The sequence below is a fragment of the Osmerus eperlanus genome, chromosome 22 (assembly GCF_963692335.1).
Source record: "Osmerus eperlanus chromosome 22, fOsmEpe2.1, whole genome shotgun sequence".
Classification (NCBI taxonomy): domain Eukaryota; kingdom Metazoa; phylum Chordata; class Actinopteri; order Osmeriformes; family Osmeridae; genus Osmerus; species Osmerus eperlanus.
Genome location: NC_085039.1, coordinates 2,841,610 through 2,867,610, shown reverse-complemented (window position 1 = coordinate 2,867,610; position 26,001 = coordinate 2,841,610). Strand labels below are relative to the sequence as shown.

The following is a 26,001-nucleotide window of genomic DNA, read 5'->3' as shown; positions in this document are numbered from 1 at the left end:
ACATTTCTAAGTTGCAGTTATTACAAGTTTACAATTTCACACCGGTAAAGCTTTGACACAGGTTAACACTGGTTGAATACTCATAATAACCATTTACATTCGGCAAAAGTTCATCTTTAACCATTCAACTCAAGTAATTTGGCTTAAGGTTTGGATAGTAAACAATCCCCATTAGCCATGAACTGCATTGGAAGATGTCAATTTACTTTATAAATCTTTAGATTAAAGTGGAGGTTCATTCATTTACATAACATGCTACATCTTAGCGCACTCAGTAAGAGTAATGTCAGTAATACTATTATGCAACAGCAGTTCTAGCTCATTGAAGTAGCATGTCATCGTTTTGACTAGAAATCAGCATTTGTTTGAGAAGCAGAATATTTGTCTCAAATAGCATTCCCCCCAATTCCACCTAATATGTTGACCTACAATTAATGCAGTTGTCTATCCGTATGTATCTATCTGACTACATGTCACTCGACCAAAAAGGATATCATTGTAAATTTGACTATCTTGAGTTATCAGTATTGGGCGTTCAATACGTCAGTGAAATGTAAAGCCATTGCAATAGGTCCAAGCCTTTGTCATCGTTGGTCATTTAGAACCGCCTTCTAAAACAAATGTAAGATCCCCAATTGGTTGAATCTGCATCCATCGTTGGCTGGAAGAAAATACAGATTTTTCATTAGGTAACTTACATTTCAGTCACAAAGGTATTCGTCTTTGATTGGCTTACCACGCCGTTCTTCAGTGAACGAGCATGTGTGGATTGGTCCTCGAGCGCGGGCGGATGCTTGCATGGGTTTGTTCTTGAAGGCTCACGGAGTGACGGAGAGCGAATGTCGTCATGAGCGGTGGGTAGGAATTAAAACATTGGTGTTTATATTACATTGTACTTCGTAAAACACGTTGGCTGTGTTAGACAACACGTCGAGCATGTTTTATTGTAGATACATTTGTTTGGCCTTATTTAGGAGCATCGTTTTATATAGCTCTGCACTTCCGGAAAGGGGCTGCCTTTTCAGTATCAAAGAGTTTGACTTGCTAGCGATGCATTATCTAGTTAGCATGCTAGCTGACCATTAAGCCACTTAACGTAAGCTAGCTTGTTTTTTTATTGCACGGCCGTTAGTAACTCTTAGTGTTCCACAATGGAGCATATTGCGTAAGGTACAATAAACTCTTACCACACGCAAGTGTAAGACAACTCAAACTGTATTTAGCTAGCTAGCTACTTGATTAAGGAAGTGCCTCACTACTCTGTTGCAAGCTAACTCCAGTAGCCAGCTTGCTAGCTAGTTTAATCGGCTAGCTTTGCGTATGTTTGATGGCGGCACATTTTCAGGCCGCGCTCTCAAATCGGATTTTTTTCTAGTTGAGTAGCTTCCTTTAAAGAGACAGTAACATGTAGCTACATGGAAAATAGAAATACGGTTACACGCGTCTTTTATTGAATAACACAATGCATGCGTGCCGACGCAGAACTGACAAAGCACACAGCCAAACCAGCTGCAAAATCTTTAAACTGGTTAACTTTGCTTTTCCAGTTGTTAAAAATCGAGGTGCTGTTGATTGATCTTCAATTCAGTATTACAGCCAGCGCGCACCATACAGTATATTGAGTTATCTTCTAGCCCAGTACAGCTCCCAAGCACAGCTACTGGAGCAAGCCCTTACGGACATCTAACAAGTTTACAGTTAACTATGTACGAGCTATCTTATCACTTGAATGTCACTCACATAACTACACGTATACAGTTCCCTGTTACAGTGTGACAATATGTTTTGAAGGCAAGATCCGCCTTTAACCCCCCCCCCTCCCCGCCACCGCGCAGGCTACAACACTAGGATTAATTTACATATTTCCTGTAAATAATGAATCAATAGTAGCTTGCAATATATTTAGGAAAAACCTTGGGAGAGTAAGACAGTCTTACAACTTATTTTAAGTCATTTTGCATTTGAAGTAACTATATACTATTATAGCAGGCATTCCTGTGTATTAATGTTTTGCAGATCAACAGGACAGTATGGCCACCACTGTTGCTGTCAGTCCCAGCGAGTATCTCCAGCCATCTTCTACGTCATCTCAAGTGAGTCACAGATATTACATTCTCCTGGAACCTGAAATATAGGCTAGCAAAGTATTAGATTTTTTATTTTTATTATTTACTTTCATGAAGCTATATGTCGACTGTCAGCATTAATAGGTTGACACAGATCTTTATTTTAATTTGAGTTTTTGTGGTAAACTACTTTTCTTTTCTCTGTTCATTCTCTGTGCATTGTATAGTTCTGTGTATAAACTAAGGGTGGGAATCTTTTGGTACCTCACGATTCGAATCGATTCTTGGTGTCACGAATCGATTAAAAATCGATTCACGATTTGTGATCAATTTAAAAATAAATAAAAAATAACATAAAAAAAACGTTTTTATACATTTGTGAATCGCTAGAAGACTGAATCACGATTCAAATGTGAATTGATTTTTTCCCCCACCCCTAGTATAAACACTGCACTTGCTTTTTTCCTCTTTTTCTGCATTTTATTTTCCTTAATTTTTTATTTGTAAATGCATAAAGGATAATTAGAAGCTTTCCCACATACATACAGAACCTTAACTTTTCCACACCTTATAGTTATTGGCAATTTGTAAGTTATTTGAAGTGCAAAGTATCATGTGATGCAACTGTCCAGCCGTGACTACTTAAAAAAAAAAACTTGTTTTAAATCAATTTTAATTCATGTCTAAGGCAGTAACGCAGGGGGCTGAGTTCGATTCCGGCCTGGGTCATTTCATGCATGACGCCCGCTTTTCTCTTCCTTGCTGTCCTGTCTCTTTCAAACTGTTTCCATCAATATAAATAAAAGCCAAAAAGCCCCCTCCAAATATCTTAACAAATAGTGCATTATGTTCTATTCGGCATAATATCAAACATGTTTTGTTTTCCTGGATAAAATTGGAAAGCATTTTGCATTTATATTTCCATCAAAGTACACGAATGAATGTTGTCCAGAGATGTTCATTTTAATAATCCATCAAGAAAATACAATTTTGGGCCTTTTATTTTGAAAGCATTTCAAGGACATGAAGTGATATCCTAGCTGCATGCCAAGGACCCAAGAATACATCTAGCAGGTTAGTAAATCTCTAAAATCTGGAAGTTTTTTTGCCCTTTTTAACTACTGGAATGTAGTTGCCACTTTTGGATGTCATGTGGTGGGACTTAATATTCATCGGGGTTTTGATTTTTAAAAATCTGCAAATCTAATGTTTATGAACTTTTTTATAGTGAACTTTGATGGGAAGCATGTTTTATTTAGGTTTCAAATTCAGGTGGCTGTAAAATGTGTATATGGTGAGACCATTGCAGAACATTGCACATTATAGATATATGTCCAACATTGGCAGTTTTTGTGCATTTGTATTTAATTCATGATTTGTATACAATCAGTTCTTTATTTTAGTATAATTTGGGATAGATTTGTCTGTAATTTTAGTCATTCTCCCCAATAACTCAGAAATGACTTATTTGTAAAAACAATATATAGCATGAAATTCAAGGGCATAGGTTTGTTTTCAAATGTGGGTGGGACAGTTTTTTAACTGGATACGGTCGTTAAATATAACAATAATCATATAAGAGTTACCTTTTTCAAAAAGTGTCTATAATGGTTAAAGGTCAACATATAATGAAACCTGATGACATTTAATTCAGATTATTATGCATTAATTAATCAGTTTTATTTTAACCCATTTCCAAGATGGCACTCACCAAAGAAAACAACTAACAGTGTTAGTTCCGGCCCTGCCGAAGAGCTGGGGTACTTTTCTGGAAGAAAAGAAAGGTAAGAACTAAAAGTAATTTAACATGATGTAAATATTTTTGTTGTGTGTTTCTGTCATGTTAGGAGTGATATTCTTTTCTTTAACGTGTTCATGTTCACGTTCATGTTTATGGCTTGACATTATACACTACTGTTTCAGCTGCCAAAGAAGAAAACAGATGCGAAAGATTACGTATTCAGAGTAAACTGAGCTGTCAGAGAGAGGAGAAGAAAGAGACAAATGGAGGGCTGCATCCAGAAGTTACAGGCATAGGAAAAAGATGGAAAATGTGGTGTTAGACCATACACCACCATCTATGGAGAACATAGCTGATGTAAGCCTGATTTTTAATGAAAGTTTTTTTATGAGTTGATTTGAAATGTTTTTTTCCGAAACATTGTAAAGTTCACTACAGCCTGTATGAGATGACATTTGAATGAAATCGGTATGAAATGTGTGTCCAAGAGAATCCTACCAAATAACAATAAAAACATGTTGATGCATTTTCTTTGTAAGGAATTTGTTTATTGATCTTTTTAAATACAAATTTAATCACATGGTCTTTCGGGATGATACAGCCATCTATTATGTGGTGTAACCAATGAATGTATACAATTTTTGTGTCTGAAACATTCATGACTAATACAGTATGCTTAAGTGCATACCATCTGTATACATTTGTCCTTGGTTTTACAAGAAAAATTGATCTGAGGGAGACAAGGCCATTATATATTATGTGAATGTAAGATCATGATTTACAGATACTCAATAAATACAAAATTATATTTTAACACTATTACTGATATACCTTGTTAAAATGTTAAGCATGTCAAGGAATTATATTGTAAGATAAATCAGTCTGAACACATTAAATTACTTAAGGCAATGCCCCATAAATCTTGCTTAAAACCTCCCACTCAAACTTAACTTGTAGTGTAGAAATGCACATGTACAACATTGTATACATGCATAAACATGGGTACAGCAATTTACAAATATACTTAAAATGGGGGAATTTTAGAATTGTCCTATTAAAAATTGTTATCCGTCATTGATCCAGGTTTATGAAAGAAAAAGCTTGACATACTTTACATGCAAATGAATGGGAATATTGCACTGGACAAATGGTCACACTGGTCAAATCAGATTTACATTTAGTCCTTTAGCAGACGCTCTTATCCAGAGCAATTGACAGTAAGTGCGGGGACATTCCCCCCGAGGCAAGTAGGGTGAAGTGCCTTGCCCAAGGACACAATGTATTTTGCACGACAGAGAATCGAACCGGCAACCTTCTGATTAACAGCCCGATTCCATAACCGCTCAGCCATCTGACCTCCATGAAGATTTACCTTACAATCCAAAGTTCACTGGAGAAAATATTGACAGATTTAGTTTGAATTCTAATGCATATGTTCTTAACGTATTGACAGTGGAGGAAAACAAATTCCTACACTAATAATGTATTTTATTTATTTGTCCACAGGACTCCCAACCTTCTCCTCTGGCCTTACTGGCAGCCACGTGTAGTAAGATCGGCCCTCCTGCCGCCCAGGTTCCTGTCAGTGCCCCTCCAGCCCAGCCGCAGCCTCGCAGACTCCTCCCCATCAAGCCTGCTCCCATTGCTCCTGCTCCCCCCAAGAACCTGGGCTTCCTTTCAGCCAAAGGCAATGTGATTCAGCTGCCGACTGGCCTGGGCTCTTCCAGCCCTGGCAACCCTATTGTGCTCACTATCCAGAGCCCAGCTCGGACAAATTCCACCACAGCCAACATACAGTATCAGGTGGTGCCGCAAATCCAGGGAACCCAGACCATCCAGGTAATGCCACAGGGAGGCCAGATCCAGCTCATCCCAGGAACAAATCAGGCCATTATAACAACACCCATGACCATGCCCACTCAAGCACCCGCCACCACCCCAGTCACACCGCAGAAGACTTTGGCTATTAAACCATCTCCGCGGGGGCGCAAGCCCAACAATTCCACCAACATGGTGTGTCTGTCTGGCGGACTCACAGTACCCATCACCGTGGCCACTGGCGAGGTGGGTGGAACTCGGGTTGTCACAGAGACAGCAACAGCCCCTGTCCCACCAGCAAAAGGCAGGCGAGGAAGGAAGAAAAAGGTGCCGTTGGTGGCTCCGCCGCCTCCGCAGCCGGCCTCTCCACCCCCAGAGCAGATGGAAACTCTTTTGATTGAGACCACTGCTGACAATATTATCCAGGTATGTTCACAGTATACACATCTAGGGTCTCATTTATAAAGCTTGCGTATGCACAAAACGGGGCTTAAAATGTGCGTATGCCACTTTCCACGCAAAGGTTGTGATTTATAAAAAACAAACTTGACGGGAGAATGTGCGGTCCTCCACGCAAACTCTGACCCTCCCGTAGGCCTACGCACATTTTGGAAGCAGTTGGAATTGGCGACGCAGATGACCGTACTGTAGTCAGACTGCAGAAAGTGAATGTGGGAAGAACATTACTCGTACTATTTATATATTTTGTTTTCCTTACACACGCTTTTTTCACTCGATTTCATAATTATCATGAAGATTAAATCCAGCAGTGTTATTTGCGCTTGTACTGACTGATAATTGTTCCATAAACACCTTGTACAATCCAACTCAAATTTTAAATCAAAATTCAGCGCTGTATGTCTCACCATCAGATTGTCCACTACGGGATGTAGGAGGGGGAGATGCCCGAGCCCGACTGCATCGAATACAGGATAACATCACATATCCTACCTTTAGATAACTGCAGAACACATTGTATAACTAAATATATTTCTTTAATACTGTGCATATATCATCATATGTCAAAAACTGGAAATACAGTCGTTAAGATCCCGCGCAATCGCTACACTCTACGTCCTCGTTATCAGTCCAGACTGCAATAGACTACTTGTCCATAACAAAACTCTTGTTTTCAAATTGTATCTCGATTTGCGGTATCACTGGCACAGTTGACGCCACTCGCACTGTTTTTTTTTGATTGGTGATCCAACGGCCACCAAATAATGTGGTTTTCGGGCCTCCACCAATAGGTTAACAGTGTCTGAGAAGTTGTCATGCGCCATGATTCACCGTGAAGAACAATCGCATGCCAGGGTCATTAATATACTGGGTTAGCATTCATGAGGTGCATTGACCATTTATGGTTAAAAAGGGGCGTGTTCAGGGCGGGGTAAAATGCAGATTCACGTACGCACACTTGTGGGTAGTCTGTGATTTATGAAGGGAACATTGCTTACAGGTGTGCATACGCACGGTTTTATAAATCAGATTTTTTTTGGCGTACGCCATTTTAGGCTTTTGGGCGTACGTACACTTTTAGTAAGAATCCTACGCACAGTTTTATAAATGAGACCCCTGGGCTGTTCACATCATACACATTTAGCACAGAAATTAGCAACACATAAATAGGCTTTTGTGTACAATTTGTTGATTTTAGTGGAAGATTTATGGAACAGGCATTTTTGAAAATGCCAAATGTTACCAATAATGTATTTTATATTTCAACACCACTAATCCACAGCTATTGGTGTAGGTAGGTTTCCTCTGTCTTTTCTGGGTTCACATTGAAATCCATATTCAGATTGATTCAATTTCTACCGCAACAGACAGTGGTAAAAGTTATTAAAGCTGTAATAACTGATATTGCACAAGTTGTTGCTATGTCTGAAGTATTTTGTTATTCAGGGGTCAAGAAGTCTCAGTCCCATCCTCATCGAAAGTGAACAAGCGCAAATACACAATAGCTGTGACCACATACAGTACTGTGCATAAGTCTTGGGCACCCAAGATTTCTTACACAAATAATGTCTTATACTGTATTTCTTCAATGAAATGCTACAGCTTTTCTTGAATTACATGTTTCGATGAGGGCGGTGTGTACACGATGGCAGCTTTTATTATTATTATTTAATTTGTAATTAAGAACAACACAGGAATTGTGCAAAGCAGTTTATTAATTAGTAGGTGACATCTCTGGTGTCTCGTCGGTGAGGAAGCAGATGAGGATACTAATAGTGATGCAGAAAGTTTTGTACCGTACTCATTTGTAGTAAAAATAAATTAGAATTATAGTAAATCTAAATTTAATGTTGCTGCATTTTTTCGTTTAAGTGTATCAGATTTGAATGCAACGTTTAATCAAAGAAATATATGTAATATAATTTTTTTTAATATAATTTTTTTTATTTATGCAGCAGTATAAAAGTGCAATTTTGCTAAACTATTTGTTACATTTTTTAATTTCATTATTTCTTAAAGGTGACATGACATGAAAACTTCACTTTAGGAGGTTATTTAACATTAATATGAGTTCCCCTAGCCTGCCTTTGGTCCCCCAGTGGCTAGAATTTTCGATAGGTGTAAACCAAGCCCTGGGTGTTCTCCTCTGCCTTTGAGAAAATGAAGGCTCAATTGCTCTGTTTGAAAATCTCTTTGTGACGTCACAAGGAGGAAGGTTACCGCCCCTCTCTCTGCTTTGCCCGCCCAGAGAATCTGGCCCGCCCATAAGAAACTGAGCTACGACAGTGCAAGTGTTTTTATCCTCGAGAGACATCATGGCTTGCAAACGAACAAAGCATTACATTTGTTCAGTTTGGATGTACAAAGGAAAACAAAAATCTTTTTACAGTTCCTTCATCCGAGCCTCTGAAGACCCAGTGTCTTAATTTTATTTTCTCTGGAAATGCGCCTACACAACTTCTGTTGTAGACGCATTTGTTTTGTATGTCTGCGCCAAACACTTCAGCCACGACTGTTTCTTCAATTTGAGCTAATACAAAACTGGCCTTGTTGAAATTAAATTCTGGATTAGTACTAACTCTCCTTCGTCCAGCTACTAACCTCGGACAAGTAGCCTAAGTTAACTAACGCTATATCATTTTGTAGCTTTACTGTATATGGTTACCTAGCTTGCTACCCTTAGAATGTGGCTGTAACATTAGCTCTGCAGCTAACAGCTGAGTTACTGTTGCTAATGGAAAGGTAGATAGCATCAAGTATGTGTGTGAATACACATGCTGTAACGTGAGTGTTGTACACTTCTTTGTTATTTGGATAACCGTTCTGCTGTTTGTGTTATGGCGCGCGCGATATCCGCCTTTCCCCTCATTGAAATGACTGAGTGTGTACCTCTGCAAACCAGGGTTATCAGATGAGAATGGGCAAATTCGAGGCATCTTACAGCAACGGGGCTACAGCCATTGCGATACATCCATTGTAAACATTAGCGCATGGTGCCGCCCCTCCGCTCCTCATTAGCATTTAAAGCTACAGACACCAAAACAGCGTGTTCTGAGGAAAGCTCCTTGTGGGACTGCTGTTGTTATGCTCAGTCGAAGAGAAAAGTACTGCCCATAGTTGGCCCATTCTGGGCAGTAAAGGCCAGCAAACACTGGAGGAACATGCCGGCTGACAGACGCTGAAAGGGAACCCCCTATTTTTCCTCTTACCTTTAGTGCTATTTATCCATCTACATATTTTTTGGTGTGTGTTGTTGAGTTTTGGAGATATTGTCCAAATTGAAAGGTACTAGGTACATCAAACTCAGTTTGATGTAGGAACTAAATCTACTGAACTACACAATACAGTGTAGCTTTGTAGCTTCAGTGTGGCTGATGTAGCTTAGTAGAAAGAAAAAAGGTTATACAAGCACACAAAAGTTCTGTGGATTACCTTGTTGACACTAGTTAGACTTCTTTACTCTTATTTATTTTAGACTTAACTAATGCAAACAAAGGTTCCTAGAAATGCTTTTATTTTTTAGGCAGGTAACAACCTCCTAATCGTGCAGAGCCCCGGCCAGCCGGCAGTGGTGCAGCAGGTTCAGCTAGTCCAACCTAAACAAGAGCAGCAAATGGTCCAGATTCCTCAGCAGGCCCTCAAGGTGGTCCAGGCTGCCTCTGCCACCCTGCCACAGGTTCCCCAGAGACAGCCAACCCAGAACCTGCAGGTGGCCCCAGCTGATGCCTCACCCACTCAAGTATTCCTTTTTCCTGTCACAAACACTACTCACGTGCACATACAACCATCTACCATTTGGAACCTGAAAACTATACAGCTATCTATAAAAGTATACTATATGATGTACAGTAGAAATAATATAGTCTTTCATCCTTGTGATTCCGCAGTTCCTGATCAAAACTGCATCGGGGGAATGGCAGACTGTGCAGCTCCAGGAAGCCATCTCCACAACAGCGACACCTACCAGTACCGTCACCACCTTGTCGGCAGCTGTTGTGAGCAGCAAGAAGACCATAGCAGGCGGACGCAAAGAGAGGACACTACCAAAACTTGCTCCAGCTGGGGGAATGATTGCGCTAAATGCAGCACAACTCTCCTCAGCAGGCCAGACGGTTCAGACCATTAATATCAATGGTGTCCAGGTGCAGGGAGTTCCTGTAACAATCACTAATGCAGGAGGTGAGTTGGTGTGTGAAATGTGTTACCTTAGCAACATTTTCAAACACTTTGTTCCGATGCTGTGACGAGTTTTTCGTCACAGCATCTGAATGTAAAAACATTATTACAGCATAAAATGTCTTACAATTTAGTCACACTTGCACAAATGTCAGGGTTGTGGTGAACAGGGCTATACATTTGAATGTCTTCCACCAGCATATATAAAACTTACAGCTTTTTCTAAAAGCTATTGCACTCCCAACTGCTATGCAGAGATTAAGTACTTGACAAGCAATTCTTCTCTGGCCCTCACCTAGATGGTGATCTGTGATTGTTTTGAGAGGGTGGCCACAACAGACAGAAGAAAGTTCTGTCTGTCTTCACTAGAATTATGTGATTATCAGTTTATGTTCTGGATTCATCAGTATTAGTCAACCAAACTGACTGGAGAGAGTTTGATAAACACCTTTAATTGCTTCAGACACAGCTGTACTAGCAAAGTCTCTCTTTGGTATGAATGTCAGAGGAGTGTGTTATAGTGTACAGTGTTTCCCACAGAATTAGATTATATTTGTGGTGGTAGGCAGGGGCTGAGCCAGACAATGTAAACATTAGGGGCTTAGCCAAAACCTAGGGCCTAGCATCGTTTTGATGTGAGTGTAGATAGGGACTTCAACAATTAATTTGAGCGCTAAATAGTTTTTAGAGCTTTATGTAATAGAAACATTACTTTGGACTCATATTTTAATATTTTCCAAATGTATTTAACTATGAATATTATAATATTTAACTTGAATGTATCCGTTTTGGATACATTTGTGCAAAGAAGTAAGTAAGGCCCAATCCGAATGTCCCCCCTAAACCCTACGTCCTGAACCCTCAGACTTACTTAACGTCATCTAGTAAGTGAATGAGTGCAAGAGGCTGCAAGGGCTCAAAATGCTATAAATTGGAATGGGATAGCACTTTGCTGCATTATCGGCAAAATAGTCATGTTGTTGGATCAAATTTGATGAAAGCATATTTGGAATTTATCATCAAAGGACAACTAGGGCTGCAACAACGAATCGATTAAATCGATTAAAATCGATTATTAAAAGCGTTGGCAACGAATTTCATTATCGATTCGTTGTGTTGCGCGATTATTACGCCACTCAATATGTCGCGGAGATGTTTGAGTATTAAAAAAAAAGTTTAGTTGAGCGCGGAGCGGAGGTAGAGGAAAGGCCATCAGAGAGACGTTGTTTAGTACATTTACATTTAGTCATTTAGCAGACGCTCTTATCCAGAGCGACTTACAGTAAGTACAGGGACATTCCCCCGAGGCAAGTAGGGTGAAGTGCCTTGCCCAAGGACACAACGTCAGTTGGCATGACCGGGAATCGAACTGGCAAGCTTCGGATTACTAGCCCTCACCGCTCACCCACCTGACTCCCTAGTAACGTTGTTCTGAAACACATGGCGGAGGCAGAGAAATCAGTACGACCCAAGTCATCCAAGGTGTGGGAGCATTTCACACTAAATACATCGAAACAGTGTGTTAATTGACCGAGGTGAAGTTAGTTTCATATTCGACATTCGTCTCACATTCGGAAGACGCTACTTTGCAGCATCGCGTTAGGGACCGGGTGAAAACAACCCATACCATTTTGAAAAATGTAAACTTTTATAATATTTTTAGGAATATAAAACCTCAAACAGACACCAGAGTATCTTAACAATGTCTGGTATACTTCCACAGCCTTTACTTTTTCAATGAAGTTTCAAATAAAATGATAGAAAATCACTAATCTTTGAAAATAGCTTAATCCTCGCAAATCTTAACTTTTTTCAAAATTGTGTCAAAAAATCTTAAATATACACCAGATTATTCTAATAAAGTCTGGCCTACTTCCACAACCTTTCAATTTTCAATTAAATTTTAAACAAAACTCAAATAAATTGCTCATCTTGGAAAATAGCATTAAATCCACGCTAATATTAATAACTTTTTCAAAATTGTGTGCCTGTTTGTGCACATTCTGAAGATTTTTTGCACTGTGAATTTGCACTCCGTTCTGTTTTTGAATAAAGGGTTGGAAATTAATGCTTTTTTGTTTTTTTTATCCGATTCATCGATTAATCGAAAAAAGAATCGTCAGATTAATCGATTATTAAAATAATCGTTAGTTGCAGCCCTAAGGACAACCTACACACAGTTCTGTCTATATTAACCAACAGTGAGCTTTCTGTTTAAACTTACATGTTAACATTTATTTCTAACTTTGTTAACATCAGGGTTGGTTGCTCCTTCCATGCATGCTTGTTTGTTTACCGTTCTTCTTGTCTTATGAGGTTTGCAGAAATTATTTTCTCGCTTTCGGGCTTTCCCTGGTAACCCTCGTGTTTCACGTCACAACGCTGTGAATTGTGGGCAATTCCCTTAGCTAAAGTCTGCAATAATGCGGACTAACAAAAAGGGTGCATAAAGGGCTCAAAATGTCTGCGAAAGAGCCCTCGCACACTTTGACTGTGGGGACAGCCCTCACAGACTTAGTGAAAACGCGCCTCAAAGTCTTTGAGGGTGGACATTGGGATTGGGCCTAACCGTTCGTAAACTCCAGATGATTCTCCGGCCGTCTTCTCTGAGGGAGAAAGCTGTTCGTTCCGCACATTGATTCAGATTGTGCACGGAGAGAGGAGGCTACTCACAGACGGGTCAGTAGTAGTGAGAGAGAGAACGCGAGCGGGGCAGGAAGGGGCTGAGCGAATCCATGCGCTGTGCGCAGTTCTACAATGAAATACTTTATTTTTCCATGTTTTCCATACATTTGTGGCAGTACATTTTTTATTGTGGTCAATGTATGGGAAACACTGGTGTAGCAAATAATAGCACACATACAACAGTAGATGTTTGTAATTATACACAGGTGGAGACGTAGACAACCACAATAAGAATACAATATGTGAATGATTCTATGAGCATATAATACATGGCCAAATAATTATGCAATAGCTTATATATTACTGTATTTCTTCGATTAAACGCTGCCCTCGAATAAACGCTGCACCAAAAATGAACATTGTGTAATAAACGCCGCCCTCGATTAAACGCTGCACCAAGAAAATCATAAAATGGTTATTTACTTGGCTAAATTAAAACTGTTTATTACACAAGTAAATCACAAGTGTATTATAATTCCCTCAAAGCACTGGCAGACACAAGTGGCTTTCTTGCTACAGGTTTGAAGCTTCTTCTCCAAATCCACGTGAAAACTAAACCCAGTATAACAAGAAAATAAAGACCACATTAGCTAAATATGAACATACAATGACATGCACAGCATGTAAATAACGTTCACCAAAGTAAAATACAGACACAAAACAACATACTTCGTTGGCTGCATGCTGTACACAAGGGAATAGAGGTTTCCTTAGATCGATAACATCCGTAAACTTTTATCGGAGCATTAAAGGCCATATTGCAGGTTTATTTGTCCAACGGATTTGGGCTATTTGCTTGTTGGTAATAAGCATTTAAACTGTTATCCATTGTATTTGATGTTGTTGGGTGTCACAAAACGGAATATAATACAAAAAAGTAGCAATTTTTTTTGCAATGGTTCTTCTTTCCCCCTCTGCTAGTACCATCAAAACGTGGGACATCTAATCGGAAATGTGTTACAAGGTCGGGGAAAATATTTAATTAGGGAAGATCTTGGGGGGGATTTTACAGGTGGGACTGGCAAGTTAGCCCATAGCTAGCACATAGCTAGCATGATGTCTTCTATTTCTAGATCTAGATAAGTTTACTGGTAGTACTAGTCTACTTATCTGAACTATAGCTAACAAAGTGGATTTTTTTGTAGGGCAAGTGGAAGAGAAATGTACTTGACCCACTGGACAAGCAAACAAGCAAACAAAATAAAAAGCCATTTTACTTGCACTGGCCAGCTTGCAAATACTGAGGATAGCCTACCAAAGTTGAGTTAGCCAATGTTGTTAGCGATGCTAGCTAACGTTAGTTTGCTAGCTGTATACAACATTTCACTGGGTCTTGCAGCTGTTTTATTGACTGAAATTATAATGAAATGTTATGTTCTACTAGCCATTTGCCTACTTGAGCAAGTCACAGTATTTCCAAGCCCTGATAGAGTAACTGGGACGACGCAGTAATTAATTCCTCTTTCAAGTAATAAGCCCCCGTGTTCAAGTGTTGAGCATTAAATTAGCTGCACGGTCTGTAGAGATCTTGGGACGAAGCTGCAATACAGTACATAACAGAAAGTGTTTAACCCTTGTGTTATCTTCGGGTCATTCTGACCCATCAGTCATTGTGACCCACCGTTGTATTGCGACAACTTTACCGCATACAAAAACAAAGTGAAGCATTTTCTTTTAACCGGTGGGCTGTCTCAGACCCCCCACATTGCGAAGGTTAAAAGATTTTTTTTTTTTTTTTTTTTGTATTGGGTAAAATTGGGTAAACACAACGATGGTTCGTTATGAACCTTTGGGTCATGTGACCCGAAGGCAGCACAAGGGTTAATTCTACAGAAATTGTGTAAATGTTTTATGTAACAAATAACAATTTTAATAACACATCAATTGTTATCATTTGTATAATATTACAGCTCATCTTCGTTGGTCAAAGGCACAATCTTTACCCGGACATGACTGTAGTGCATGGAAAAGTGAAACGTAAATGTAGGCTACTTGTCCAAAGGACAAGTGCCAAAAAAGTTAATGTCGGGCCCTGAATGATCACTGTTGCTAGATATAAAGAAAACGTTGACTTTCACTCGGTGCTATTCACTGACAGTAAAAAAATATGTGTCTATGTGCACTGCTGTGCATAGACTCCAGCGCTCGTTGCTGCGTTGCTAAATGATAGCAACTCACCAGGACACCAACTCTCCACTCATTCTCCTCAGACCATCCATTTAATTGGCTTTGACGGCCATCAGGTCTCAGCAATTCATCATTTGCTCTCTCACGTCTACTTGGTTCGAAATCATACGGCTGCAGGCCATCATACATATTAGTGGTTCTTGCCACCTCTTCTTCATCCCAGTCAGTCGCCATAGTTCTAGAACTAGGCTGAGGCTACTCTCCTCCACGACTACCCAAAAACTGGTCTTTAACACCATTTGGAGACACCATTTGGAGATATTTTAAATGATATACATATCGTGAGTGCTTCATGTACCCATCACAAGCGTTCCAAAAGGCCTTCAAAATAAAGGCACTGTAGGCCTACTCTTACCAAATACAGTCACTTAATAATACTGAATGCAATTATATAATTCTAAATTATGACATTGGTTGAAAACAAATTATACATTATAATAATGTAATTGCGACAATTACATGTAGCCTACAATATAGCGAGGTAGACTGACACCACTGGCGAATTCACCTTTCATCAACCCCAAGTTCGCGTGCTACAGATCTGTTGCTGCTGGTGAATTATTTCTGCACAGCTTTCTGTTTGAAAGCTGGAAGTGTAAGAACGTTTCGACATGCTGCTTCAGATTTCTACACAATGTAGACACGCGCTGTTTAAATTTTATACTAGGCTTTGTGTTTGACTTCCTTGTCTATTCTTTGTTTGTCTATGGCCGCACTGCAGCTGCAATTCTCTAAATCTCTCTTACTAATTAAAAGCCACCCTCGAATAAACGCCACACCGAAATGATCATTGTGTAATAAACGCCTCAGTGTTTATTCGAAGAAATACGGTAACTGTGATTAACATAAGCACATAGGAAATCCCAGATTTTCTCCACAGAACCCAAAGGAGAATGTGCATGTGCCGCGATAGTAGCTTGCTCATTTCAGTTAGCTATTGCTATGTAACGTTAACATGAAATTGTTAAGCATTTGCTCAAATTTTTCGAATTGCGTTTTTGGCGACATTCTGTTAATGGTTTTTGGAGCGCCATCTTTTTGTTAATTTTAAATGTTTTTTTTCTATTGTTTTAAAGACATTTTCAACAAATTATTTTTGAAAGCATTCTCAAACTAAATTGATAAATATTTAAATTAATTTAAATTAAACTCTGATTAGCACTTTTTTGTGCAGGTGCAACCAATTTGTCTCTGTAACCACTGCTACCAGTGAAACAAGTACAATTTCCCTATTGTTGTAAGTCTCCATAAATTGAATAAATTCATGCAGAAATCTTAAGCATGTCCCTCCTCTTTCCAGGTCAGCAGCATCTGACCGTTCAAACAGTGCAGGGCGGAGGGCTCCAACTGAGTGGGGTGACAGGGTCTCAAGGCCAGACAATGCAGGTGGAACAGACTCTGGCTCTGGAACTGCCTGGACAGCCAGGAGAGAAGAAACGGCGTATGGCCTGCACCTGCCCTAACTGTAAGGATGCAGAAAAAAGGCAAGTGGGGGCTCCACTACAGTTGGGTGCCATGGTCCAGGAGGGGTCAATACTGAAATGTTATTGGGCAAGCATGTTGTCTTCAATTGCAATTTTTTTTGTCATGGTATTGTGGTATCATGAGAGGCTTGACCACTAAGCGGGGTGTAGGGCAGTACGTCACCACAGGACAGAGCAGGCAAAAAATGCTTTTAAACTAAGAATCCGCTTTATTCCAAAAACAACAACAATCTTTCCGGAAGGAAACACTAGTTTTTTAAAGGAAAAAATATAGGCTTCATAAACTTGCTCCTAACTGGAATCCTACTACCGTAGGTGCAAAAATTAAAGTTCCTCCAAAGCCGAACAAAGTTTGTTCCATGTACCAGCCCGCCTGCCTGGTGTGTGTGTCCACTCCTTTCTTCTCTCTCCCTCCCACACCTGACCTCCCTCGTTAATCAGCGGGCTGAGGCATTTGCAGTCTTCTGAGGAGTGCATTCTGGGAGATGTAGTGTTCCCGGCAGCCATCTTGTGGCGTGGTAGCCACTCCCGGAGAGGAACGTAACGCCCCTCTACCACACGTACTCTTGTGATGCCACAGTATGAAAACAAGGTAGTGCTAAGAATGCAGCCAGTTAGGCTGAGAATATTACTGCTCATCATACAACCCCAATTCCAAAAAGGTTGGGACGTTGTGTAAAATAAAATAAAGAACAGAAAACAGATTTGCAAATCTCATAAACCCATGTTATTCACAATAGAACATAGAAAACATGTAAAATGTTTAAACTGATGAAATGTACAATTTTAAGGAAAAGATAAGGTAATTTTGAATGTGATGGCAGCAGCACGTCTCAAAAAAGTTGGGACAAGGCCATGTTTACCACTGTGTATTATCCCCTCGTTATTATAATAACAGTCTGTATCTGTCTGGGAACTGAGGAGACCAGTTTCTGGAGCTGTGGGAGAACAATGTTTTCCTTTTCGTGTCTGATACAGGATTCTTGCTGCTCAACGGCCCTGGGTCTTTGTCATATTTTTTGTTTCATGATCCACCAAATGTTTTTAACTGGTGAAAGGTCTGGACGGCAGGCCAGTTCAGCACCCAGACTCTTCTACTACGAAGCCATGCTGTTGTAACAGATGCAGTATGTGGGTTTAGCATTGTCTTGCTGAAATATGCAAGGCCTTCCCTGAAAAACACCTCTGGATGGAAGCAAATGTTGCTCTAAAACCTGTATATACCTTTCAGCATTGATGGTGCCTTTCCAGATGTGCAAGTTGATCATTCTATGCACTAATGCACCCCCATACCATCAAAATGCAGGATTTTGAACCGCTGCCGGATGGTCCACAAGCCGGATGTTCCCTCTCCTCTGAAGTCCGGAGGACGCAGCATCCATGGTTTCCAAAAATAATTTTACATTTAAATTCTGTCTGACCACAGAACAGTTTTCCTTCTTTGCCTCAGTCCATTTTCAATTACCTTTAGACCAGAGAAGATGGCAGTGGGTCTGGATCATGTTCACATATGGCTTCTTCATTGTATGATAGAGCTCTAACCTGCATTTGTGGATGGCACTGCAAACTGTGTTCAAAGACAATGAGTTCTGGAGGTGTTTCTGAGCCCTAGCAATGATTTCCATTACAGAATCATGCCTGTTTTTTATGCGGTGCCACCTGAGTGCCTGAAGATCACAGGCATGCAGTATTTACCCCCCCCCCCCCTTGTCATTAACACAGAGATTTCTCTAGATTCTCGCAGAAGTCTTCGCAATTTTACGTTGAGGAACATTATTCTGCAATGGTTCCACAATATAAATGCAGGTTTTTGCAGATTGGTGAACATCTTCCCATATTTACTTCTAAGATACTCTTTTTATATCCAATCATGTTGCTGACCTGTTCGCAATTAACTTAGTTAGCTGCAAAATGATCCTCCAGCAGTTTATTTTCAGTAACACTTACTTTTTCCAGCGTGTTAACCCCCCGTCCCAAGTTTTTCGAGACATGTTGCGGCCATCAAATTCCATCAGTATTCCAAATACTTAAAAAATAAATAAAAATTCCTTTAAAAAGTTCAACATTTGATATGTTTTCAATTATCTATTGTGAATGATATATGAGTTCATGATGTTTGCAAATCATTGTATTCAGTTTTTATTTCCATTTTACACAACCTCCCAACTTTTGGGTAATTGTATTATAATGCCAGGAATCTCTTGTCTGATTGTGCGTGCGTGATTACCTTGTGAACCAGGCATTGTATGGAGTCAAATTTGGCAGGTTTATGGCTCATGACCCAGGGACTTGCAGTGAACCGGTGTGAAGTTGTTTGGATGCGACAAAATTGTGTGAGGCTATAAAATGTGCAGCTTTTTAACAGGCAAGGTATGCTACATGTCCTAGAGAGCAGACAAACTGCTGTTTTAACATATAGCGATTAGCTAAGTTTGACGAACTTGCATTATTTCCTTAGCTAACTAACCAAGTTTGAATTGAAAGTCAAAAAACTTAAAAGTGAGGACTTGGTGGCCTACGTGGAGCAGATATTTAGCTCATAAACTGTACAAAATAATGCGACACTCCTATAGACCCGTGTCACGAGTTTACAGAGTGAAATGTTTTTGTGAACAATTTCTCCACTAGCAAGAGCCGTTACAGGCATTGTACTATCTATAATTCCAGGAATCTGTGTGTGTTAGTAATGGGAAGTTCGGATAATTTTACTGACCAGGTTCTTTGAATCTCGTTCAGTATTTTTTTTTTTTTTAATTTTGTTCTTTTTTTATTCCCCAGTTTCCCAAATATGCCCACAGTCGCAAACAACATTTTTAATGCATCTAAACCAGCCCAAATAAATTACAGAGTAGGAAAGCGATATAGTACTACACTAGTCTTATACTAGTAGAGAGGTGAACTTATTATTTCAGTTTTTTTCCACTGATCCCAAGCAACAGTCCTGATGGGTGGCCAAGAGAAAAATCTCTCAGACTACTCTTTACTCCCGAGTCATACTAAAGATTCGTTCAAAATAAACAATCACTCGTGTGTTTGTGCATGTGTGTTCAGGGGCGGTTTTAGGCACCATGAAGAGAGGGGCGGCATTTTCCGCAATTTGTGTTTGGCGCCCTCTGCTGGCATAAAAAAGGTATTGCGATTGTGTTCGTGCCATTCGTTCCGTGTACCTGGTAGGGGCGGGGGGCGGCAGTGGAAAAGTTCGTGCCGGAGGGGGGGGGGGGGGGGGACTTGCCCGGGGCACCAAATGTGCTAGGACCGCCACTGCGTGTGTTTCAGTCTACAGCACCTTCTGATCGTTGCATAAACCCTGACGCTGAAAATGTGAAATATTGGTGTCAAAGCTGGACAGACATATAGTCCAGTCATTTTATGAAAAAAGTTGACAAATTGCGACAGAAGCAAACAACTGATTTTGTATCCTCAATATGTCCTGAGTAAGGAAAAAAAAAGCCCAGAAGAATTCCATTAGGGGAAAGTTTTGAAAAATAATCAAACTAAACCGCGGCTTGTACCCCGATTTTACAGTTTTCTTGTGGTTGTATGGCTTATACTTCGAAGCGGTGTATAGCCCGGTTTTAGAACAAAAAAGTGGCGTTGTCCCAAGATCTCTACAGACACAGACCTGGCAGCTAATTTAATGCTCAACACTGGAACGGGGGCTTATTGAAAGAGGAATTATGTATTTATGTCGTCTCATTACACTATCAGGGCTTGGAAATACAGTGACTTGCTAAAGTAGGCAAATGGCTAGTAGAACATAACATTTCATAATAATTTCAGTAAATAAAACAGCTGCAAGACCCAGTGAAATGTTATATATAGCTAGCAAACCAACGTTAGCCAGCATCGCTAACGACATTGGCTAATTCAACTTCGGTAAGCTATCCTCAGGATTTGCAAGCTAGCTAAACTTATACTATATCTAAAATAATTTTGTAGACATAACAATGGATTTTGCCACGCATGGACATACTATCCACAGCAAAAGTGTGTTACAGCATGCTGTAAGATCGCCTATAGCCTTCTCGTGCATTGCTTGGTATCATTATTCCTGTATCAAGTGCGGCATATATCTCAGGGCGGGTTAAAATACGATTTACAAACACAAAGCTCCCATTCTGGTGTTGTGCGGGTTGTAGAAAATGCTATCCTGGCTCTGCCCTCCTACGTACTTCCGCTCAATTTTCAATTTGCTTCTGTACTAGGTCTGGGATTTCGGTGTATTGGTCGGTTTTCAGAAAAATAATTGTTTACGTCCAATCAGCGAACAGAGGGAGTGGCTGAGAACGATGGCGTTGATGTCGTGCACTAGTTTGAGTTGTAGTTCAGTAATGGCGGCGGAGAAATATGTGAGCGAAGCTATTCGGTCGGTTGTGGCAACGCTGCCGAATATCCATAAGTTAAAGCCGGAGCAAGAACAATCCTTGCTGAGTTTTGTTGGTGGCCATGATGTTGTGGCCCTCCTCCCCACGGGGTTCGGGAAAAGTTTGATTTTCCAGCTACGGCAGCTATCTCTGTTACAGTAGTGGTGAAGGCGTTGGCTAAGGCGAACGCTAGCTATTGGTTATGGCAGATCAGAGTGGCTCTGGGCAGATCCAATAGTTTTAAACTTCAACAGAGTACCCGCCTTCAAGGAAGTTAATGCTTGTCAATGGAGCGATCCCAGAACCTCTGTACAAATGAAATGTACGAGGGTCTGGTTAGGACCAGGCTAAGAAAATGCGGCTTGTTTTCCGAAAAATACGGTAGCCTATTCATACGCCTATTAATTATTTTTCTTACGTGAATAGGGTAAAAATGTTAACCTTTAAATATCACCATAACAATTACTGAGTTGATTACTTACATAGAGACAAACAAAAAGTGTTTTTTTAATTGTTTGTTAACATGGGAAAACGGTGCATAATCTAATTAGGTATGTGCTAATTTGCATAAATACCACAACAGATCTTAACGTTGGATATAGCCAAGTGAAAATGTCTTGTTGAATCTTGTTGACATATAACAGTAAAATATTTAATGTTAAGGTCTGAATAGAACCCATTTAGGCTACCCATGAGCATTAATACATAGAGGCAGGTAGAAGTACTTTAAGCCAGCCTTTATTAATTATTATTGCAGAGATGGGGTATGGGGCTGGTCGTTTAACCAATAATAATAATTATTCAACCTACATATTAATGTAGGTTGAATAATCCATGTAGGAGTAACAAAAGGAAATCTTTCTTACCTGAGTGACAGCTTAGTGACAGTTGAGTGGACCTTGAATGAATGACTGAATCTCTGCCCCTTATGGTGACATTTGTTTGCCTCTATAGTCTTTTACTGTAAGATGTCAACAAGATTCTACAAGACATTTTGACCTGGCTATATCCAATGTTAAGATATGTTGTGGTATTTATGCAAATTAGCGCAGACATTATTATGCACCGTTTGCTCATGTTACTTAACAATTTCAAAACACTTGTAATACACTTTTTGTTTGTCTTAATGTAAGTAATCAACTCAGTAATTTTTATGGCGATATCTAAACATTTACCATTTTAGCCTATTCACATGAGAAAAAGAATGAATAGGCATATGAATAGGCTATATTTGGGTATTTTTCGACACTTTCCCCTAATGATATTCTTCTGGGCTTTTTTTTTCTTACTCAGGACATATTGAGGATACAAAATCAGTTGAGTTTGCTTCTGTTGCAATTTGTCCTAGGTTGACCGCCATTTTGGCTTAAAATTACTGGACTAAAAGTGTTGTTATGAAGGTAAACAATTGACTGACACATAAATAGGAGAAAAACTTGTTTATTACTGTATTCATCACATTCAATATTATGGTCTCATTGGATATCCAGTCTCTCCTCCCTGTTAGACCACTTTCCAAAGTGGAAACTTTATTTTCAGTATTGTCAATTATATGAATTACATTGAAAAAATAAATTTACTGATGCAAAAACTTTTTCCAGTGTTACACCAAATTAAACTAGCCGACATCTTAATCACTGGTTGCATCAAGGGCATGTGCAGTATTTATAATTCCCGGAATTTCTGTGTGTCACAGAATCAACTAACTGACATCTTAATCACTGGCTGCATCAGGGGCCCAGGCACTACTATGGGGACACGGGCACATGACCAAATTGTATTCCCACATTTTCAAAAATCTATGTGAAATGTGTGTGCAAGTGTGTCTTATTTTGGGTATGTGTTCCCCTCGACTCTCCAGGCCAGGTGAGGTTGGTAAAAGGAAGCACATCTGCCATATTCCCGGTTGTGAGAAAACATTCAGGAAGACGTCCCTTCTCAGGGCTCACGTGCGCCTGCACACTGGCGAGCGACCTTTCGTCTGCAACTGGGTGTTCTGTGGGAAACGCTTCACACGCAGTGATGAGCTACAGCGGCATGCCAGGACACACACAGGTCAGTCTGGTGTATAGAATACACACACAGAGAAGATGTACTTGACAGGTTAAATATAGAGGAATATTGTGGTATTTTATGTATATTTATTTGAACAAATTAGTTAGGTTAGTTAAATTAAATAGGGTTGGTGATGCATGCCAAATTATCTCTACCATATGATGTGATTGGAGGTGTTATTACATGTTGGATTTCATATAGGTGCTGGTGCAGCATTGTTCATATTTTTTTAACTTGTGGGGTTGAATAATAGTAATCAAAGATAAATTACTATTTACAGCCTATTCTTTTTTTGTATTTTATCATAGGAGACAAGCGCTTCGAGTGCAACCAGTGTCAGAAAAGGTTCATGAGGAGCGACCACCTGACCAAGCATTACAAAACACACATTAACACCAAGAACTTGTGAACATTGGGTGCACAAAATGTATACTCTACCTTCTGAACTAAAATCCATTGAGTGATGGAGAGGGCAGACTAAGGGGGTGTCTTGAATGGGGAAAACCAAAAGTCCTCTAACCCAAGCACCTAAACCTATTACCCCTATCACTCCCCTGGATGATGCACAACCTGGTGTAAATACCAAATCTTTCTTAGCAGCTCAACTATACCAGTCAGTTTCTGGAGGAGGCCATGGTATATTTTGTAAAATAATAATAATGTCACTCCCCCAATGGACAGCAGGCCTCCTAGACTGAATGCTTAGGACAAAACAGCCCTTGCTTGGAACAGGTTTCTGCAGATAGATGCAGATACATGGGAAATGATAACAACACTTGACTTAAGCACCAACCTCACACACCGTCACAAGGACCATGGTGGGGTAGTCTGGAAAGGACTAAAGACAGCTTTGTTGCTGGTTATTTTCAAAAAACTGTTTTTGTTACTCAGGAGCACTCAGAGTTGATCCTGAAGTGCTGTGGATGTCAGTTTCCTGTCCTTTTAATCATAGACTGTTCAGGAAATTGAAAGCATGAACATTTTACAGAAAATTGGCTTTTTGGTTCAGTTCATTGAATTTAATTGATTGATTTTAACCTAGAGGGACTTGAAACCCTTTCAAAGGTTGGGCAAAATACTTTTTCTGTATATAATTTCTATAGACATACAAACATGTATAAAAGCATACATGAGGCAAATTTGATATACAGATTTAACTTGTCCTTTCAATTTGTTATATTAGGTGTAAAATCAGAGGATTAAAATCATTGTTAGAATATCTTTTGTCAGCTGTTATTTTCTGTTATCCAGTATATGCAGTGTAATTATCTGTTGGTATCATTTTGATTTTAATTTCCGAAGTATTGGCCTGTCTTGACAATCATGTCATAAGATGCAAAACGTCTACATCAGATGCTGTCTTAAACCACAAAGCACTGTACTTTGTTTTTACATAGTTTTCATTTTGTCTATGACATGTAATTTTCTAGCAGAGTTAAACATCCATAAGTTATATGGTAGCTTGAAGGTATTTTTAGGGTTACAAAACTTAACGAACACCAGTGTCAAACTTCTCACACAGTATTATAAGTATGTTATATTAAATAAAATAAAGTGCATACAATGTAAATGTATATACACAGTCAACCTGTATCTTCCAAGCAGCTTTAGATATATTCTTTGGCAGAAATTGTTAAATTATTTAATTGACAAGACCAAGTCAAATATTTAATGCTCCCAACAAATTAGGCATATTTAAAAAAAAGAAAAGATTGTGTGTGAGTTGTACAGTCATTCAAAAACAATTGTAGTAATGTCGGAGACTGAAAAACACCACAAAGATTGAAAGAAAGTTGGCGCATATGTATGTTTGTATGGTATGTCTGAATGTGTATATGATATGTCTTGACAGACAGTGAATAAATGTAAGATAGAAATTACACTGCCTATTGCCTGGCCTGGCTGGACCTGGAGGAAGTGGACCCTGTACAGTGTATGAGGACAAAAAAACAGACATGACAATGTATAGCTTCATTCCTGCTTTGTACAATACATCTAAATTACATGTTTTTTGTCTTTGTTTTTTTACCAAATTAAAGCTGCCTTAGACAGTTGCACCCAGTATTTAAAGAGATTACTGTCTAATTCCAGGGAACAGCATTTGTAGAGTTCCTTGATTTTGTCTAACTTATGTTACACAATGCCGATGTGCACTGAATAGAACCCAGGTGAAACATTTTATTAACATTTTCTTTTTTGTATGATCAGTGGTTTGATTTCTAAAAGTTAGTACTTAATGTTACACCATGTAAAATGGGTGCAAGTCTCTCCCCAAACCTGTATCTGATCTGATGACTTGGACGCAACACCTTATCCTTTATGGCAAGAGACCCTTAAGATTTCGATAATGTTTTATAACTGGTACTAAGGTGTTAACTTCAAAAAGCTTGCTCCTTTTCTACAGTCCCTCCCCCAATAAAATGTTCAAACCATGTATTTCTTTGTGATTCTGTATTTATTTTTCATACTCCTTTATGATTATTTTATGGTTTTTATGTCAAATTGATGTCTGACTGAATATATTCCAACATACAATTGTATCTTTTCCACCAAATGTATTACCTAAAAATAGTTTAGATTCAATAATTTGAATATGATATAACTTTTCACTCCTGTACTAAGATACTATTTAATATGCAGTTGTACAACTTAAACATGTTCACAGATTTCAGTTGTATTTTTAACAACTACGACTACATTATTGGTTTAACCCTTGTGCTGCCTTCGGGTCACATGACACAAAGGTTCATAACGAACCATCGTTGTGTTTACCCAATTTTACCCAATACAAAAACAAATAAAAATAATTTTATTTTAACCTTTGCAATGTGGGGGGTCTGAGACAGCCCAAACGGTTAAAAGAAAATGCTTCACTTTGTTTTTGTATGCGGTAAAGTCGTTGCAATACGACGGTGGGTCACAATGACTGATGGGTCCGAATGACCCGAAGATAACACAAGGTTTAA

The 26,001-nt window shown here is 39.3% G+C and overlaps 1 protein-coding gene across 8 annotated transcripts; it reads left to right on the top strand.

Moving 5' to 3' along the window:
- Nucleotides 1-724: 724 nt before the first annotated feature.
- sp2 (sp2 transcription factor) lies at nt 725-25,469 on the top strand. Of its 8 annotated transcripts, none has more exons than XM_062448810.1 (11): nt 775-854; nt 2,017-2,093; nt 3,078-3,140; nt 3,767-3,850; nt 3,990-4,164; nt 5,314-6,051; nt 9,608-9,823; nt 9,972-10,263; nt 16,433-16,616; nt 22,842-23,035; nt 23,344-25,469. In XM_062448810.1, exons 5-11 carry the CDS (start codon nt 4,111-4,113, stop codon nt 23,442-23,444), a joined length of 1,779 nt encoding a protein of 592 aa, XP_062304794.1. In that variant the 5' UTR covers nt 775-854; nt 2,017-2,093; nt 3,078-3,140; nt 3,767-3,850; nt 3,990-4,110; the 3' UTR covers nt 23,445-25,469. The 8 variants fall into 8 exon arrangements, with proteins under 8 accessions (XP_062304797.1, XP_062304798.1, XP_062304790.1 ...); XM_062448811.1 differs by having other exon boundaries at nt 777-854; nt 2,025-2,093; XM_062448813.1 differs by lacking the exons at nt 3,078-3,140; nt 3,767-3,850; nt 3,990-4,164 and having other exon boundaries at nt 725-854; nt 9,608-9,793.
- The last annotated feature ends 532 nt before the right edge of the window (nt 25,470-26,001 follow it).

Coding starts and splice junctions, on each gene's coding strand:
- sp2 (XM_062448806.1), top strand. Junction 6,052..9,607: donor CTGCTGACAATATTATCCAG/GTATGTTCACAG, acceptor TTTATTTTTTAG/GCAGGTAACAACCTCCTAAT. Junction 16,617..22,841: donor TGTAAGGATGCAGAAAAAAG/GCAAGTGGGGGC, acceptor TCGACTCTCCAG/GCCAGGTGAGGTTGGTAAAA.